Source organism: Desmodus rotundus, chromosome 6 (genome assembly GCF_022682495.2).
Source record: "Desmodus rotundus isolate HL8 chromosome 6, HLdesRot8A.1, whole genome shotgun sequence".
In the NCBI taxonomy this organism is placed as follows: Eukaryota; Metazoa; Chordata; class Mammalia; order Chiroptera; family Phyllostomidae; genus Desmodus; species Desmodus rotundus.
The window spans coordinates 78,889,318-78,908,585 of NC_071392.1; the positions used below are offsets into that span (position 1 = coordinate 78,889,318).

General features: G+C 40.9%; 1 protein-coding gene across 4 annotated transcripts in view; it reads left to right on the plus strand.

The window, feature by feature from the left end:
* EXOC4 (exocyst complex component 4) overlaps positions 1-19,268 on the plus strand; it is a 672,527-nt gene that overhangs the window by 176,738 nt on the left and 476,521 nt on the right. For all 4 annotated transcript variants that reach the window (XM_045191093.3, XM_045191095.3, XM_045191096.3 and 1 more), the window contains exon 8: positions 18,339-18,484. In XM_045191093.3, coding sequence (XP_045047028.2) covers positions 18,339-18,484 — 146 coding nt within the window. The remainder of the gene's footprint in view (positions 1-18,338; positions 18,485-19,268) is intronic.

Below are 19,268 nucleotides of genomic sequence, written 5' to 3' on the forward strand. Positions count from 1 at the left end.
GAAAGTAAGTGTGAAGGAAATGAAAGCAACTGCATCACAGCCTATACATTGTCATTAATGATTCTAATTTTTGCTTCAAGTTACTGTAACTGAATCCTGGAATCACTATATTTTTATGGGTAACTAGATTCTAGTGGGGGTTAGCCTGTGGCTAGAAAATGTTTAGATAATGGCTTCATGAGTCCAGCAGAAAGAATAGCTGTACCAAGGCCAGCAAAATAGGCACTTATTATATCTTCACTGCGTGAAAGTACATCACTGTCAGGAATGATAAACTCCATGGCCTTTGTGGAACATAGCATCGTAATTTACATTCACATGGCCATATAATTGAACACCCTCAGGAGGAGGAGACCCTTCAGATGGAGCCTCTCCGGTAGATGGGTAATGACAGAAAACTAGATTCTGTGCTATCTAATCAGGGTCTCCCGTATGAGGAAACTGCAGAGGCGTCCTCGATCTAGCTCCACGAGCTGCGCTGAACAGTGCAAATAACCTTGGACTTGATGCTGCTAGATGTGTCTTCCCCAGTTCTCAGAGCTCTCCACTGGGGGCAGCTGCCACCAGCACGCAATCGGGTATCGTAGAGCCCAGGATAAAGGGTATGGCAGGTGATTTGGAGATGGGATCGTTCCACATAGCAGCAGAGTGACAAATTAAGGTGTGTAGGTAGGACCTATCATGTAGAAGGCACCTATAAATACTTTTTAAACTAATAAAGGAGACCACAGAAAACAGGCCAGAGAATATATGCAGAACAGAGACAAGGGCCAAGTCAATAACTGGAATCTCTGCTCTAGTGCTGCTTGTGATTAGTACATCTGGTGTGATGTTTGTAATTGTTAATTTTATTCTCAGTGTTATTGGTATAAGCCAACAGAGAAACTGAGTGTTCTGGGTCAAAGCAATGGACGGCCACCGAGCGGTGCCGAGTCCTGTGCTTCGGTGCCCGCGCAGTGCCTGGTACAATGCCTTCCACACAAATGCTTGTTGAATGAAGAGAAACCTCCGTGAAAGGCTGGTATTTGTGCTGGGCCTTGAGAGGTGGTTGGATTTGATGTAGCAGAGGGAAATAAGATGGGTTTTCCAATTAGTAGGACTCTGAATAAAGGTAGAGATATTGGGATGATCCTGAGACACACTGAAGATTTCGAGACACTCTCGTTTGATTCTGTGATGCACTGGAGCAGCCTGTGGCGGATGTGGTGGTGGTAACGCTGGGGAAGAGGTTGTTTTTAAAGACCGGTTCCTGGGGATTTTGTGTTGAAGCCCTGTCCTGATTATCTTCTTGGGTAAACCTGCATGAGGAGAACTGGGCACTAATGAGGCCAGCCTTGTGGATTTCACCTACATTGAAACCATTTACTCAGATGGAATTCATTGTGCGCACACACAGTAAGGCTTAGTGGAAACTTCATTGGGGAAATGCACAGGAAAATGAGGTACATTTCTATTTCACAGACTAATCTCAAAACTCCCGATCAGCTGCCTTACTGTGTGCTAGAGGTCACAAAGGGCCGGTGGTAAGAAGCAAGTGTGGCAGCTCAGCACGCCCCTTCTCATTGCCGGCTGGTATGTCCCATTGTCGTGCCTGCCCTGGCGAGGCAACCACGCGTGCTGCTAAAGGGACCTCAGACCTTTAGCAGAGGTGTTTTCCAAAAGGAGACATTTAAAACTTCTTCCCTTCCCTGCTTCCTCTTGTTTTCACCTTATGTTAGCTAACCATTACATGGTACTACTTTTCCACTTACAGATTTCTTTAAAACTCACAAGCTTTGGTTTGTTCTGCTGCCAAACTGAATCCCTGTGGTGCCGTTACTGGGAGGGTCTGTAACAGCAGTGGTGGCTGGGGCTCTGGCAGTAACGCTGGGAGCCCATGCTCTGCGTTTACCGGCACTTGCGTTCAGCAAACACTGCGTGCTCCTCAGACTTCTGCAGGGAATACGGGAAAGGAGAATTAGAAGTATAATCAGAGACAAAAGCAGAAGAACAGTAGGGTTGCAGAAGAACTTTTTTTCCTCCCATGAGCGTGTATATGGAGCTTAAAGAATAATTACATATTTTTACTGCCTAGCTATTATACTCCAAATATTTTCTGATTTTGAGTTCTGCAGTTATTTTGTGTAGAGCACTACATAGCTATTCATCTTAGTCATTATTGTACTCAGCGGTTGTTACACCTCGCTCCTCTCGAGCTGGAGAACCCGAGCTGGAGTATTAGAGGCGGAATGAGGACCCGAGTCGGGGGTTGGGATCTGCCATTTATCCTGTGGCAGAACACAGGCACTTGCAGACTTTGTCAAGTGCACTCCAAAGACGTGGTTTTGCTTTTCCACTGTGATGACACCGTCATTGATCAAATATATTCTTTCAAAGAATTATAAATTCTTATTGGAGTTTGAGGAGATGTCTGTTCATTTGTCAACATGTCACTCCAGGGACACAGGTGCAGCAAACTTAGGGAGGAAGCACCTTGTGTTTCTGCTGAGCCACATAAATATGAAGCAGACTTGATTGAAGACGTGTGGCTTTAGATTACTCCTCAGAAGGAGAGCAATTAAGATTGTGGAGAAGGCATTTGGCTGCGATTCCCAGGTTTCCCTGCAGCACAGGCAGGGATCAGGTCTGAGGGACGCCGCGGACGATTTCGGCCCCCCGCAGGTGGTGTCTCACAGAAGACCGAGGCGTTTCTTCTCTGGCAGAGTGCGCAGTGCACATTTCAGTCAAGTGCGTGATTAACTGTGACATTTGAAAATAGAACTTCATGTAAAAATGAGCATGGTACTTCTGCATTTTTAATTAAGATGTTTAGTTCCTGTCAAGGCTGATAGAGGTACCCCCCCTCCCATGAAGGGCAATATATTCTCAACTTCTGAAATTTTAGAAACCTGTACTTAACCTTTAATCGTCATTCCATTTACATGGAAATCTGATTAAGAACTTTTAAAGTTCATGAGCTCCTGGTAAATGCAATTAAGACCTTTTTGGAGTTTGCTATTAAAAGCTGGCATTTAAAGAAGACTAGGGCCTGGCTACTGTGGCTGTCTTCTCCATAGCAGGCTGCCTTAAGCCATTAGCAGAGAACAGGAGGTACCTGAATTGTACTGTATTACGCCTGAGTTAACATGGTTGGTATTTAAATAGCATGCTGTCTTTTTCCTTTCTGTTACTGGCTTTATGGTGTGATCTTCTTACCAACAGGTAGAATGGAACCAAGGATAATTAGTAGGCGGAGCTGTGGCTGTTTTTATAAGTAGGAGAGTTTGGCTCAGTGTCCCCCTCCCTCTCATGTCCTGAAGTCATGTTTACAAACGTTCGCTCTCACTTATTAAAGAGTCAGGTTAATCATCCTGCCACATTGCATTGTATTGCATCTCTCTGTTGGGTGTGGTAGTCTTCTGGAGAGTTAACAGATGTCGATTTCAGTGGGAGAAATGATTCAGGTATGCAACATCTTTCTAAACTCACAGGCATTTCAGCTGTTCAGACATTGGCCTCGGGTCGTGAGGGCAGAAGAGAGGAGTTAAATGTGTTGGAACAGGTTGGTGTAGGTTGTCGATGATTAACAAATTGTGGTGTGATGTATGGAAAATGGGAGGGTAAAAGGTTGAAGGCCAAAAGAATCCCATTGGAGCATATGCTGCCAGTCCGGCAGGGTTCTCTCCTCCTTGCTGGTAGAATCGGGCCCTCTGATAGATGCACGTACGGTGCATTTCCTAGGAACTCTGCGCAGCACACTGCTTATTAGCATTTAAAGGAATGACAAGACAAAATAATGAAATGAAGTATCTATAAAGGTAACTCAGTAAAATACAGGGTCTGGCACAAATAACACCCCTCTTTTATTACAAAGTCTTTTATTACAAAATCATAAGCATGTAATTCTGTAACATAACAATATCACACTCAAGCACACCAGATGACATTTTGGGTAAAATGTTCAACTTAAAACTATCAATTATTACACATATATTATTACCCTACCAACCACACTCAAGCAAGTGTTACTTCTGTCAGACCTGTACATTACATACAATAGGCCGGGTAGCTCAGTTGGTTAGAGCATCATCTTGACATGCCAAGGTGGTGGGTTCAATCCCTGGTTAGGGCACATACAAGAATCAACCATTAAAAAAAAAGGAAAAAAACCCAAACCCCTGGCTGGTGTGGCTCAGTGGATTAAGTGCTGGCCTGTGAACCAAAGGGTTGCTGGTTCCATTCCTAGTCTAGGGCACATGCCTGGGTTGCAGGTCAGGTCCCCAGCAGGGGGCATGCAGGAGGCAACCACACATTGATGTTTCTCTCCCTCTCTCCCTCCCTTCCCTTCTCTAAAAAAAAAAATTAAAAACAAAAATCAGCCAATGAATGCATAAATAAATGAAAAAATACATCAGTGTTTCTCTTTCTCACTCTCCTCTCTCTTTCAAATCAATAAATAAAGATTTTAAAATAATACTTGAATCTTTCTGTGTTTCTGTACTGTTTGAAATTTTTATGATCATATATTGCTTTTAAATAAAAGATCAAATTAAACAAAAGTATTTGGGGAAAAGTAAAGTTAAATAGGAAAACTGATCTAAAAAAAATTAAATCTTGCCCTGGCCAGTGTGGCTTAGTTGGTTGGAGCATCGTCAAATTGTGGGTTTGGTCCCCAATCTGGGCATGTACAGGAGGCAACCAATCGATGCTTCTCTCTTGCATCGATGTTTCTCTCTCTCCCTTCCTCTCTCTCTATGAAGCAGTGAAAAAATATCCTTGGGTGAGGATTAAAAAAAAATTTTAAATCCGATGCCAGAAATATCAATAAAATAGTGCTCCACTTTTGGACCCTGGAGTTTCTATTTTTACTGTAAATGTACTATCAGTACAGTTAATTGTTTAACCTTTAAATTATAGGCTAACCTTAAGTGTAGTAGATAAACGAAATAGTTTAATCTCAAGTTTGGAATTAACATACACCATTTTAGTAGAAGTAGTGTATGATAATCACAGATCTATTATAGATTTGGATGTTTTGGTAACAGAACTGATAAAATAGGATTACTTCTGGCTTAACCAAGCTGTCAACAGGTATTTTTTATCAATTTAGTATTTTGCTCAAGGGACATATATACAAGGTCTGTCCAGAAGGTATCCAGCCATGTACTATGAAAAATAGAGACATTTACTGAAGAAGATACAAGAAACACTGTATGAAGGACAATGACGTTTCAGTCCCCTCCCAAGTAGGCACGTTGGGACCTCACACAGTTTCCCAGTCACCATCAACTGCCTCGTCGTGTTTTCCTAAATATCACAGACGGTCTGAAACCTCTTTCCTTTCAAAGGCGATTTTAATTTTGGTAAAGCCAGAAGTGGCAGGGAGCCAAATCTGGGCTGTAGCGGGGATGAGCCACCTGGGTGATTTGATGTTTCACCGAAAACCTCTACATGAGACATGATGCACTGAGAGGGCGTGTTGTCGTGATGAAGCTGCTAATCACCAGTTGCCCATAGCTGCGGCCTTCTGAATCATCCAAATAATTTCCACAGAAGAATGTTCAAACTTAAGTAAATTTGATGCAGATTCGTTGCTCTACTCATTCATTTTGAATGTGACAGAATGCAACAGCCACACTGGACACAGGCTCACTCAGCAGTGTCTAGCATCCCCACTGACCATCACAGTGAAGTCATCGTTCATGCATGTGCATCCCAGCGCACTCTCCTTGGCTGCCAGGTTACATCAGTGTTGCGCAGACTGTTCTCATCATATTGACAGTCGCTGGACTTTTTCTGGATAGGCTTCATACTATTATTATTCTGTGTATGTGTGTGTATAGTCACCTTGGGGTAGAATAATTTTGCTTACGTTATAGACAAAATCTTGTAGTTGTAAAAGTTGACAAAGTCTAGAAGTGAGTGATGTACTAAGGTGCTGCTTCAGTTATGGTGTATTTTATTTAGGGTATGTCAGTGTGAGATGCATTTGTAGTAATATAGGGACATGTTGGGCAAAATTCTGTTTCGTCCTGTTGAGAGTTCAAGAGATAAGTACAGGAAAAGTTAAATATATAGCAGTATGTGATTAATTGACAGTCCAGCTAATCATCTGTGCATCTGTGGGACTTTATGGGGTGACTTTAGATTGTTCAGAGAAGGTTTTGTGCATGTAGCTGGAGCTGAACTGGTTCTTTAAGGAGGGCTGGGATTTAGGCATGTGGGAAGATCATTCCGGAGAGGGGTGATATGCATGTGTTCATACCAGTGAGCACCTTACCGACTTTATCATCTACACGGTTCATACAGAGGAGTGTCACATGTGATCAGAGAGACCGAAACCGGATCCCGAAGAGCCTCAGAGGAATCCAGTTAACAGCGTCTTCGTGGGCTCCTTAAAGGAAGGAGCCACTTCATTTGTCCCTGTATCCTTGTGCTTCATATCCTGAGAGCATCCAAACCTGTTGTCTCCCAATCTTTACAGTGTTCCCCTCAAATCCTAATGGGAATGTGCTGAACCCCGGACCTGGTACACAGTAGGTGCGAAATACACGTTCATTGGATCTGCACCTGCACTCGTTATTCCTACGGACTCCATTTTGGTGAATTATATGCAAACACGGTTTGTGCAGGCTTGTCAGTGTGCACAGATTGCAGATAACCAGTATGAAGAAGTCCTTGGTAACCGAACTGCTAATTGAGAATTCTGGGTTGTAGCCACTTAATTGAATAAACTGTCTTTAGAGAGTAATTTGGGTCTTTTCCAAGATGCATTAACTCTTTCAAGTCATTAGGGTAGTACTTATCTCATTGGAGCAGAAATTTAATAAATGGTATTCCTGCATCGTGAGTAAATTAATGGACCTCAGAAAGCTTCAAGTTTCACATGGGGGTTGTAGCTCTACTCCAAGGAGCTCATGTGTGGATGTGAAAACCAATAGGTGGCCGCCCTTTAGAGCATCTTCCTTTCAATTTAGGTAGCCTGTTAGGGAGCACCTACTTTGCAAGACCCTTGCTAGATGTTAACAGAGATAACAGAAACAACATGGCCTGAATTGAGAAGCACGAGAGAGGCAAATAACTACAAGGTGAGATCCTTGAGGGGTACAGACTGCTATGTGGGTTTTAATGAGGGCAATCTATCAGAGTTCACAGTTAGAAGCCACGACTTGACCACACAGTGTGCTGGTTCATGTTTATTCTTGATATGTATATATACACATACATATACATACATGCATTTATATGAACAATGCATGTGTATACATATAATGGTGAAATATGAGCTAGGTTAATCAAAAGTATTTTTTACGATCTTCATGTACATGCCCCTTTCCTCCTTTGCTTATGTAAATAGGCCGTGACTTACTAATGTCTGGTTCAGGTCTGAAATGAGTATGGTGAAGCTGTGAAAACCAGGAAAAAAATCAGGCGTTCTCTGGAGTGTCCACTGGCGGCCCCCATCCGTGCCACCCTGCGGGTGGGGTACTGAACTCCGGACAGTAAGGAGGATGAGGAAGGTCGGGCCTACCCAGCAACTTCCGCTGCACATTTCTGTCTGTCATGAAGGTACAGGCCTCTGGTTGTCACCAGCAGACAGAGGCTGAGTGACATGTAAAGCCATTGCAAAAGAGCGTTCGACAGAAAAGATAGAACTAGCACCTCCACGAGAAGAGAAAACTTCATGGGAGAAGCACCCACCACTGCGGCCTCGGGCGTGGGGCTGACGTGCGTGTCCCTTGGGCACACTGACCCTGCTGTGTAACATCTGAATGGAGCGTATGTCGTTTGTTCAAAGCAGTCAGTTACACTTAAATTCACTTTCTTGCTTTCATTCCTCTGTTCTTGATAGATGGAGGAGGTAATTACAAGCTGGAGAAAAAGGATAAACTCAGACATACAAATTAAACCTTGGGACTTACTTAGGGAACAGGAATAATCTAGCTTAATCAGATGGTAGTTATTTGAAAACAAGAAATAGAAACGAAGTCATGTGGGGCTTGGAAGGTGCTAACAGTGAGGAGTAGAGGTTTATCTTGCTGGCAAGGAGGCAGCCGTTAAAGGACTTGAGCAGAAGAATGATGACAGTGAACTCGCATTAGTGAGCTTCATCTGGTAGCAGGTTGTGGGGAGGACCGTCCCGAGAAGTGTGAGTGCAGGACGGCAGCGATGCCGCTGTAATATGCCACGTGAAAGCGAATGGGGGTCAGATTCGCAGGGATGAGTGCCGGAATGAGAATACTTAGGAGAGGAAATGGTAAGGGTATTAGGTATTCAAATAGGAAAGAAAGCATGGCAGTTGAACCTACTGCAGTGAAAGAAAACATTCTAAAAGTTTAGTGAATGAATATTAGAAGAAGCCTGGCTTTAGTGATTGAGGTCTTTAATGTAGAGAGGAGGAGGAGAGGAAAGGAATAGGAGAATGATAGCAGTGAGAACATGATTAGGATGTAGAAATAATTTTATTTATTTATGTAATAACACTTACACAGTGCTTGCTGTGCTCCAAGCAGTGGTCTAGGTGATGTACAGCATTCACTCATGTACCCCTGACAGACGGGGCAGGTAACATTATTCCTGTTTCAAAGATGTGGAAAGCCAGGTTTTCAGGCACAGAGAGGTAACTTGGTAGTAACTTGGTCCCTGGGGCATGTTAAAAAATACAATACCATTGGATCCTCATTCTTATAGATAATAATACCATTATATGCTAGGCATTTTCTGTGGTATTGTACTCCTCATGTTGTATGAAGTAGGTTCTGTTATTCTTATTGCATAGATGAGGGACATAAGGCTTAGTGAGATTAAGTCACTGGCCAGGGTCACACAGCTTGTATGTGATAGAACTGATCTCTCGCACAGATTTTCTGCATTGCAGTGTCGCCTTCTCACCTTGGGGTTCTCAAGTGTGGCACATATATCTGTATTGTAACGTAATTCTCCAAGTGATTCCTGTGTGTAGACCAATCTTTCTAGAATTTTAGCACAGACGGAAGGAAGAGGTATGCATTTGTTGGGAAGAGGTAAAAACATTGTGGTCAGAGAGAAGTCAGAGTGGGGGACTTTCAAGATGGAGTATTTCTAAGGGAGAAAGAGTGTCAAAGGGTAGTAGAGGAGGGGTCATTGGAATGGAGGGGACTGAGAAAGACAGTGGTGTGATAAAGGGGTCACTGACACATCGTGATGAAACGTAGGAGTCTTAGTTGTAAGACTGGAACACTAGTAACTGAAGGCTTTGTGTAAGAAAACCATGGTGCTTGGTAGTCACCGTTGATGAGAGAAAGTGATGTAAGTAGGTAGAATGAAGTTTAAAACACGCTTGAATGACGTGTGCGGATGATGTAGTGAAGCTTCTTTAGGAATGTACCTTTGGGCATCGGGACCACTTTTGTGTCTGCCCCTAGCATGGTGTCACTTCTTTGTCTTTTTTTTTATATGAGTGAGTTAGAAATAAACCATCAAATGCTACAAGATTGAAAATACATGGAGGAAACACTGACAGAATTGAAATTAGCCAAAAATGAAACCATTATTGTTGGTTTCAATATTTTTTATCAAAAATTCATAGAAAAACTGGACAGAAAACATTCAAGACTTAACACTGTCAGGGGCCTGGACTGAAAGTGACTTGTATGGTACACTCTCCCTAACTCCGTCAGTACACAGGCTGTTTCGTGTTCACGCGGAATATTCTCTATATGGACTACATGCTAGACCATGGAGTAAGTCTCAGTATATTTAAAAGAATTGAAATAACACAAAGTATGCTGCACAACCACAACAATTAAAACAAAAACCAGGAAGAAAATTTGGAATTTCTCAAATATTTGGAAATAAAACAGCAAACTTCTTAAATGCATATTGGATGTACAAAGAAAGACCTAAAATCAACAATCTAAGTTTCTACCCAGAGTTAGAAAAATGAGAGAAAAAAAAATCAAACTCAAAGCAAGCAGAATGTAAAAAGTGATAAAGATTAAAGGGAAAATCAAAAAAATAAAAATCAGATAAACAATACAAAAAGTATGAAACCAAAAGTTGATTTTCTAAAAAGATCAAAAACTGGTAACTCTCCAGCTAGACTGAGCAATTAAAAATCAGGAATGAGAGAGGAAGATACTGCTATAGACACTACATAAATTAAAAAGATTATAAACAGTTATTATGAACAATTGTATGTCAACCAATTAGATACCTTAGATGAAATGGACAAATTCCTAGAAAGGCACGAAATACAAACCTAATTCAAAAAGAAACAGAAAATCTGAATTGTCCTATAAGAAATAAATAAGTAATTAAAAATTTCCTACCTGTATGTAAGCCATGCAAATGCTCTGCCAAACATGTAAAGAAGAAATAATACCAGTGCTCTGCCGACTCTTTCAGAAAGTAGAGGTGAGGAAACATCTCCCACTTACTCTCTGAGGCTGGTATTGCCCTGGTAAAAAAGTGAAAGATAGCACAGGAAACCATCGAGTGATACGCCTCCTGAACACAGGTGGACAGATTGAACAAAATGCCATCAAATTGAATCCTTCAACAGATAAACTGCATCATGTATCATTGTTCGGTGGGATTTATCAAAAGTCAATTAACATACTACACGATACTAATAATAAAGGACCAAACCCACATAATACTCTCAATACACAGGAAAGCACTTAACACCTATTGGTAATTATAAAAACAAACACAAAAACCTTCAGCAAGCTAGTAGGGAAAGGAACTTTCCGAGTCTAATAAATGACTGGAAAACCTGCAGCTAAGGCCTCCAGGGGACTCTGACGGGTTAGAAGTGTCCGGAATGATGGGGTTGGTGGCCCACGCAGCTGCACGAAGTTACTTACACTTGGGGAACCACACACTATAGTAGTGGTGCATTTGGCGGTATTTACATTATACCTCAGCAAAGCTGTTTGAAAACATTGTGGGATAAAATCACATTAGAAACATTCAAGGATACATGTCCTTCACAGTGTCCTTCAGAGACCCTATAAACATACACTAACAGTCTTAATGACAGTTAAATAATGTGTTAATCACGGGAATCCCGTCGACATTCTTTCCCCTTTCACAACTGTGTATCTGAGGGTGCACCTGAGTGTGAATGCCGTGTGCTTCACAGGGAGCGTTTTCCAAAGGAAGTTCCGCGTCCCCGTCGGACCCGTTCCTCCCCGTTCCTGGTTACTGTTGCTGGACCCCCAGTGCTTTGGCCTTTCAGATGTGCGGTGCTTTCGCCATGCTTGCTTTCTCTTTTTCTTTTTCTTTTAGTTTATGAATAACTAGTTAAATTTTGTTTATGTTTTCCCTCTTCATTGACTCTCACATGTATCCCATAACATACAATCTTATTAATGCTACTTTAGTTCAAAATAGTTTTTCTTTTCTTGAACTATCCTGGTAGATCTTCTCTCCTTGTCCCCCTTCCTTTGTAGTATTTCCCGCAATCATTTATTTTGTCCCCAGTCCCTTGGCCTTCTAATCTGTTATCTTATATGCTGGCAGGTGCTTTAAAGTATATTTGTAACGTTTTATTAACCCGCTCAGAACCTGTTATTGCGTTGTCGTTTTGTGCTTGACTTCATTGTCTGAGCGTGGAGTTAAAGGTCCTCATACATTTTCCCATGTATCACCTTTCCAGGCGTCCCTCTCGGCCTTCATTTTTATGGCACCTGAGCTGTTTGCTGTTCACTAATGATACCCTGCATTTCCCTGGCACTGTTTATTTGTTCTGTTCCTTCTATCATTTTTCTTTTGGCTGTTTACATCTCTTAAGATTATGTGTATGTCCTGTAGTGTCAGGATGTTGAAACTTTCTTCGTTGTCCTAGTTAGGAGCAGTCTTGCCCTTCTTCAGCTGCCCACAGCAGTTCTGTGTCCTGATGCTTGCTTTCTCCCACGCACGGTGGTCGTTCCCGGTGTCTTCATCTCTAGGTAACACCCTGCGGGAAGGATTGACGGACTGATTGGATAGGCTTTTGATTCACTTAAAATGTTTTATTTACGTGTAGCAAAATTCACTTGTTTTGATATCAAGGAAGGATGTTTTTTTGAGTCTTGCTTGTATTTCCCACACAATACCTTACCTATTTTATGCATTGAATAAATATATGTTTATTTATAATGAATGAAGACTTTCTTTTGAAAGCTATAAAAACTGGGTTTTCTTTGTTTAAAGCTCTCCTGTTGAGGGAGTAGGGGGAGAGGTAAACATGAGCAGTTTGATCTCGGCTCGTGGGGAAGGTGTTTGATGCAGGACCACAAAGCGCACGTGGTCCTGCGCTTAGATAAGGAGTTTTGGCTTTATTTTACTTTGAACACTGAAGTGAGGACTATTCACAGGACCATCCTAATAGTGGTTTTAATTATACAATTGCCATTGATAATGAGTGTAATTAAGCAGACAGTTATTCTGTTTTCAAAATGATTGTTTATTTTTCATTTGGTTTCCTTACTGTGGAATATTTTAGTCCTTATACAATGAGGAAATGAGACTGCTATATTCAAAAAAATAACTTTTTCTGTTTTTTTTGTCATTAATATTTCATTTACTGGCAACTTTGTGGGAGAAATCTGATCTTTTTTTAGTAATTTAAAAATATTGTTCCAGTCTCTCCATTTTAATATTTTCTGGGATCAAGGTGGTTGTTTGAGGATTATATTGCACTGATTTTGCTCCTCACCCTTCTCTGGATTTCTCCCCTTAAATTCTGGGCGTCCTGGCGTCCCTGTACCTGCCTCGTCTCCTCCATCCGGTCAGACTGTAGTTCCTGCCTTTGCGCCATGGAGATGGGGAAGTGCACTCTGGGAAAAAGTCGGAGGAACTCACCTGTGTGCTTCCTTTCTTGGATCGTAGCCCCCAGTGTCTGTTTAATTCGGTTCCTCTCTAGGGCCTTCACATTTTTATTTTTTACATGTTTCTTCAGCTTTTAAAATCATTATCAGTAATTATAATAATAATTTTAAAATTATTTAAAATTGTTATCAGTAATTATAACAATTTTTAAACTATTTAAAATTATTATGAGGGTTAGTTTAGCGGAAGCTACTTTGCGGTGCCTGGAACAGAGCTCCTGGACATCTGCATTTTAAAAGAGCAAATATTAAAATTTACAGTATTTAATACAGGCCCATTCAAGATATTTTGCTTCAGAGATATTGAGTCTTAGTTCGTTTTTTGAGCTCAAGGTGATTTTTGCACCTTATTGCTCCTAACATAAGAAGCAGTCTAATTTTCAGGTTCACCAAGGGGGATAAATACAGTATAGCTTTGTGTAAACCATTGAACATTTGAAGCTAGCGGTCAGGAGGATTGGTCTCTACCTCTCTTGTTACCATGAGGTGCCCGTGTTCTGGACAGACAGTACTCCATGTGATATACACGTCACTTAGATGGATTGTAGTGTACATTCATTTACCTGTAGTTAGTTACCCCAGTGAAGAAATAACAACCTGCTCAAGCTATCATCAGGAAAACTAAGGAAAATTTATTAGAGCTATAAAGGACATATTACGGAACCAAAGGGTAGAAGACCTAACCCCTATCCACAACTGGATTTGAAACATTTAAAGCTATGGAAGACAGGTTGCAACCTTTAAATCTCTCATATGGGTCTCCTGTTTCTCTGTCTCTGTGCTCATCCAGTTCATTTGTTACTCCTTCTGTGCAGGTTGGCTTTCTTTGATTTTCCATCCACATGGTAGAAGGTAGTTGCCTCAAAGGATCTGTATCTCGTCACCTACATTGAGTAGCAGAGACTGTATCCCACTAATGCATTCCTGGGGAAGAATGTGATTGGGGACCCCAGGGTAAAAGTAGCTTCCAGAGTCCTCCATGTGGTTGGGGACCAGTTCTTATATAAGGAGGGGATTTTGTAAGCTGGGAAGTTACCACAGGGGATCAACCTTGTTAGATACCTAGAAGGATCTGGATGTTTCATTGAGTAGCTACCTGGATACACAGAGAAGCTGAAGGCAGGAGATGTGTTTAAGCCCGTAATTCCCGTATTTATTTTTAGGAAACTGTGAGTATAACCACAGGTAGCCACAGGCAATGTGTTGAAGAGGATTAAATGGTAAGTGACAAATTTATTCAGTGATGTTACCAATGTTACATCAAGTTATAAATCTCAGAGTTGTGGCCCTGCTTTATACATCATGAGATTTTTTGACTAGCATCTGAGCAACTTCTAATTAAATATTATAGCAATTTGTGTGTGTTTTTTAAGCATTATATTTTACTTCAACCACAGAACCATCCATCATACCAGGTACTCAAAAGAATATAGTGAATCATGATCTCACTGGATATATAGATTTTCAGGTGCTTTCCAACCATCTTTTCATATTTCTTGTCTTTAGTTTTATAAATAATGCCCTTTAAGTTAAACTTTAAAACATCCATAAACTTTGACTTTTATTTTTCAAACTCTTGATCAATAAGAAGTAGCAACTTCTGGTACTGAAAAAGAGGAAAGAAATGAGTGTTTGAGATACGAAGGGATTTAGAGCCAGAGAGAACACAGGATTGTCTTCCGCGGGCAGCGTGTATCTGATGGTAGAGTAGTGCCCTTTGCCCCAGATTCCAGTCTTGGGTGATTTCCCGCAGGCCCTCACGGCTGAGTGCTTATGACTGAGATGATGCAGAACATTATCCACAGTGATGTAGAATCACCAAGAAATTATGTGGTTATAGTTTAATACAGAACTCTGCTGTCTGTGTCAAGACTTGGTAATAGAAGATTTACCCTAATTCAGTCAAATTTAAAACATCCTGGAAATTGGAGCTTATTTGTTCTTTGAGATATTTAAAAATGCACTTTTACCAATTTTGTTGTCAAGATAAAACTTTACTTGTTTTAAAGTAGTATTTCCACCTGGTGGTGAATGATATTAGGGAAAAGAAGCAAAATACATCAAGGAAATAAACACTGCAAAGCCAGTGATTAAAGTTACACCTAACCCTTTTTTATTTCACTTCCTTTATAGATTTTTGTACTGAGGACTCATTTACAGGGCTTGTTCTAGTTTGGAGACTATCTCTAATTTATATATAATAACATATACATCCAGCCTTCTTATCACATAGTGTTTAAAAATCAGTGAGTCATTTTTTGAAATTTTTATTCTCTGGTATGTTGCATGACTTTGTGGTGGGAGTAAAGAAAGATGATGCTTTAAGGGTTACAGCATTAAGTGGGGGTGGTCAGGCATCTTTTCATTAATAATAGTATTAGGCAGTTTTTGGTAAATACCTACAGACTGATGTGTAAAATGTGTAGTTTGGGAGTTCGGAAAAAGGGACAGCTGGCCCAGAGTAGCCTGGGGAGGAGTCATTGGAGAGAAAACAGTGGGATAGTTTGGGGAAGGATTTTTAGGACCTATTTAGGGGAGAGGCTAATCTAGGTTAGGCATTGTGGAAGTGAGAAGGCCCAGGCATCTTCTGGGAAGAGCAAAGCAGGTTATTTGGGTTGGGGTGTTGGGGCCATTGTAAGGAAGATGAGGGATGATTGGAAATACACATTGAGATCAAATGTTTGTACATTATGAGATGAGTAGCCTTATGTTGGTAGCAATAACAGTGTTTGGTAGCGTATGGGAAAGGCTAGACAAGCAGAGATGAGAGGCAGAAAATTGAATAGGAAAAATGGTGTGAGTTAAACTAAGTTGGTTGCTATCAGAACAGACAGGAAGGGACCAAATAGTAGGGTGGAGAAAGAATGATTAATGGACTTGGGAGCTAACTCTTTTATGGGTACAAAGGATAAAGGAATTTATCAAAAGATGGTTCTGAAGTTCTAAATCTGGACAGCAGTGAGAATAAGAAACTACACACAAACAAAAAAGACAGAAGAATTGTTGATTTTTATGCGAGGATGATTTAGGTTTCAGAATTTAGGGTTGATTTTATCTGTAAAATGTGACTATGTCAGTGAAATATATGATTCTAAGTCAGCTACTGGAGCTTGAGAGAGAAATCAGGAATAAACCACATCACGGGAAAGGAAGGAAGTAATATATGTGAAGGCTGTGTTTCGAAGTTTGGTACCTAAAGACAAAAGGGCAATAAGAGTATACATAGGGCACGGGACCAAAGCAAGCTTTTTCCTGAGAAGGTAGAAAGGAAGAGGCCAGTGGCTAAGAATGGACTAACCATGTTGAGGGGTAATAATTGAGGAGACTTGGTTAATGTGGAGAAAAAGAAGAGTGATCTTAAGATATTAGGGTTTTAAGGATACTGGTTAGTCAGGCCCTGGTCAGTCAGTATTTTATTATACAAGGCCAGTCATTGAATTTTAGGACAAGTACGTACCTCAAAAGAATTACTTGGCTTTGTGTATTTTGTACTTTGGTAGAACTATCCCTCTGCCATATTGGTGTCAAAACCAGTGAAACCAGTGCATTCGTAGACATCTTTCTGTGTTATATCAGTTTGATGTTCTGTTCTGGTTCACACATGTTCCTGCTAACTTCACTAGCATCTGTGCCAAGTCTACAAATGGAGTCCCTCAGTTGAGTTACTAAAGTAGAGACCCGATTCAGTATTCTGCCTGACTGTTGGGCAGTTGGGGTGATGTATTCACAGAGAGGGTATTTGTCATCGTACTACTTGATCAGCATTTTGAGTAATATTCCTGTGGCCTTGTAAACAAATTAAAAAATTGACCAATCTGTTAACATGTTTTATACTTTGCCCATGAAATCTTTATTTCACAGAAACTGAAATAAAGTCCATTTACTGCCACCCACAGCCGTGCTCATTGGCCATTTTTACGCTTTCAGTGACAATAACGCATCCTGGGGAAGAACAGGGGCCCTGAAGTCAACGGGGCCAGTTACGCTATAATTATGAGTGTAGGCTTGTTTCATTTCTGTGTTGACTATTTCTTAGAGCATTGCCAAGTTCACAGCAAAACTGAGGGGACTATACAGAGACTTCCATTAACCTGTGCTCCCCACGTGCCTCCAGGAGAGTTTCTAATACCACTAACGTTCTGTGTCGTCATCTCTGAAATGTAGGTGGTAGCTCTTCCCTCACGGATTTCGTGATTGAGGAAGATCATGTTTTACAATGTCTGACATTTCATAAGTACCCTGTAGTGGGCATGTGCTCATACTAGAGCCGTAATTGCTTTAAAACTTACTTATGGGAAGCATTATGTTTATAGGGTGCTTTATAAATGTTTTCTGCTTTATAAATGCTTAATATGACCTTCAGACTTTCAATGAATGAGTGAATGAATGAATATGTACATGCCTGCAGGAATAAAGAATTACATGGGATCTCCAGGTCTCTGAAAAGTTTTTACCAATGTCCTGGCTAGAATTGCTTGCCCATAGGTCCTATATGACTTGAGTATCTTAAATGTCAATGTGATTGCAGAAATGAGTTGACACATGTTAGTCCAGGTTAAACGTTCTTAGGAACTGTGGTGACTTCTGTTCCAGACCTGTTGCTTCCTTTGACAAATGTGGGGACTTTTGAGAACACTGGTCTTAGAAACCGTAGAGTGGTTGGTTCTGGCCCAGGTGCCACCCCCTGAGGCCCTAAGGTGCATCGATTTTGTAAGCAGGACCCACTGGCAGTGGCGATCAAACAGCTGCTGTTTTTGTTTGTTTGCTGCTTTGGAGCTCTTTAGTGGCCCTGGAGATCATTTGTAACTCAGGACCTCTTAGCCTGCTGTGGCCATGGTAGCTCTGAGCAGGTTCGTTCCAGCACTTACCCACTGTGCCTGAAGAGCCCCGAGTCCTGTCAGTCCACAGAGCTCACTGGGCGCTCGTGAGCCTCTGCAGAGCCCCCTTTCCTTACCTGTAATCTGAGAAAGTATGGGATAAAGTTGTGTGCTCTGTACCTGTGGTAATACATCTAAGTGGATTGGCTCCTCGCCTGCAACGTAGCAAGCCCCCAGGAAATACTACGGCATTGTTGCGGATGCTGCTGTCATTTCCGATAACCAATGATTAAATCATGACTGAAGGGAAATGTTGAATGACTCAGCGTGGTGCCTGGCACATAGTAGACCCTTCATAAAACGGCTCCCCACAGAGCATTTGAGACCTTGCTCCCCAGCATATGTGTCCGTTTGGCTCAAATACCCTTTTATTTAAAAAAAAAAGATCCCTTTACCCCTGTATTCAAAAGCCTACCACACCCTTTCCCTAGTTTAGGAATAGACAAAATTGATACCTTTGGGTACAATGCCTCTTTCCTCAGATCTACTACAAGAAACATGAATTGCTAGGTTAATATACTTGGATCTCAGGGATGAGGATTTGCAATTAGGTTTTTATGGTTTAAAATTGCTTTTCCTAAGAACACATCCTACATGTGTGTATTAAATTGCTTATCGGTTGGCACAGATGCTGTTGACTGAGTACTTGGACATGAAAAATACCCGTACGGCCTCTGAACCATCAGCCCAACTAAGTTATGCGAGTACTGGACGGGAGTTTGCAGCCTTTTTTGCCAAGAAGAAACCTCAAAGGCCAAAGAATTCTCTGTTCAAGTAAGTATCTCACTGTTGGTAATATAGCAGGTATCACCAAGCAGCTTTAGACTCAGGTAGGACTTTCTACTTAATTGACGGCCATTACTTCATCTAGTTCAAGTTGATTTGAAATGATTTATAGAAAGTGAATATATATTCAATTTTGTGTACTTTTATTTTCTGTAAGGGGAAGTGGTCATGTTGGAATGTGGTTACTGGACTACCTGGAACTTTTTCAAAAGTTGCAGGAATTTGTTTCTGGGAAGTTTTATATATACTGGGGGGAAATTAAACTCTCCAGTTGTTGCTGGGGAATTACATGAAATGAAAAGAAATGTAATATTTCATCCTTTGAAAAACCCCAAGTGTCAAGAAACAATCTTTGTTAATAAAGTTATGTAAATCTCTCTAGCTAAGCAGTATTGGGTTTTGTTTGATTTAATAAAGGAACCATCTGAAAATTCTTTTTATTCTAATTACTATCTTAGCTAACCCTACCTGGCCATGTATTGTAAGTATATGTCAGTATATATACCAGCAAACAGTTATATAATTACTAACATTGATAATAACAACACCAATAACAGCTACCATTGATTACTTACTATTACTGAGTACTGTGTAGGTTAGTTCCTCAAGATAATCTCAGTTCAACATAATTCATGTCACATCAAATTGCAGCAGCTTGGGGTACTGGCTAACACTTACTGAGCCCTTACTAAGTGCCAGCCAATGCACTAAGCCATTTTCATGGATTATCTTACTCAGTCATTACGACCTTGTATGTGTGTTCTATTTTTAA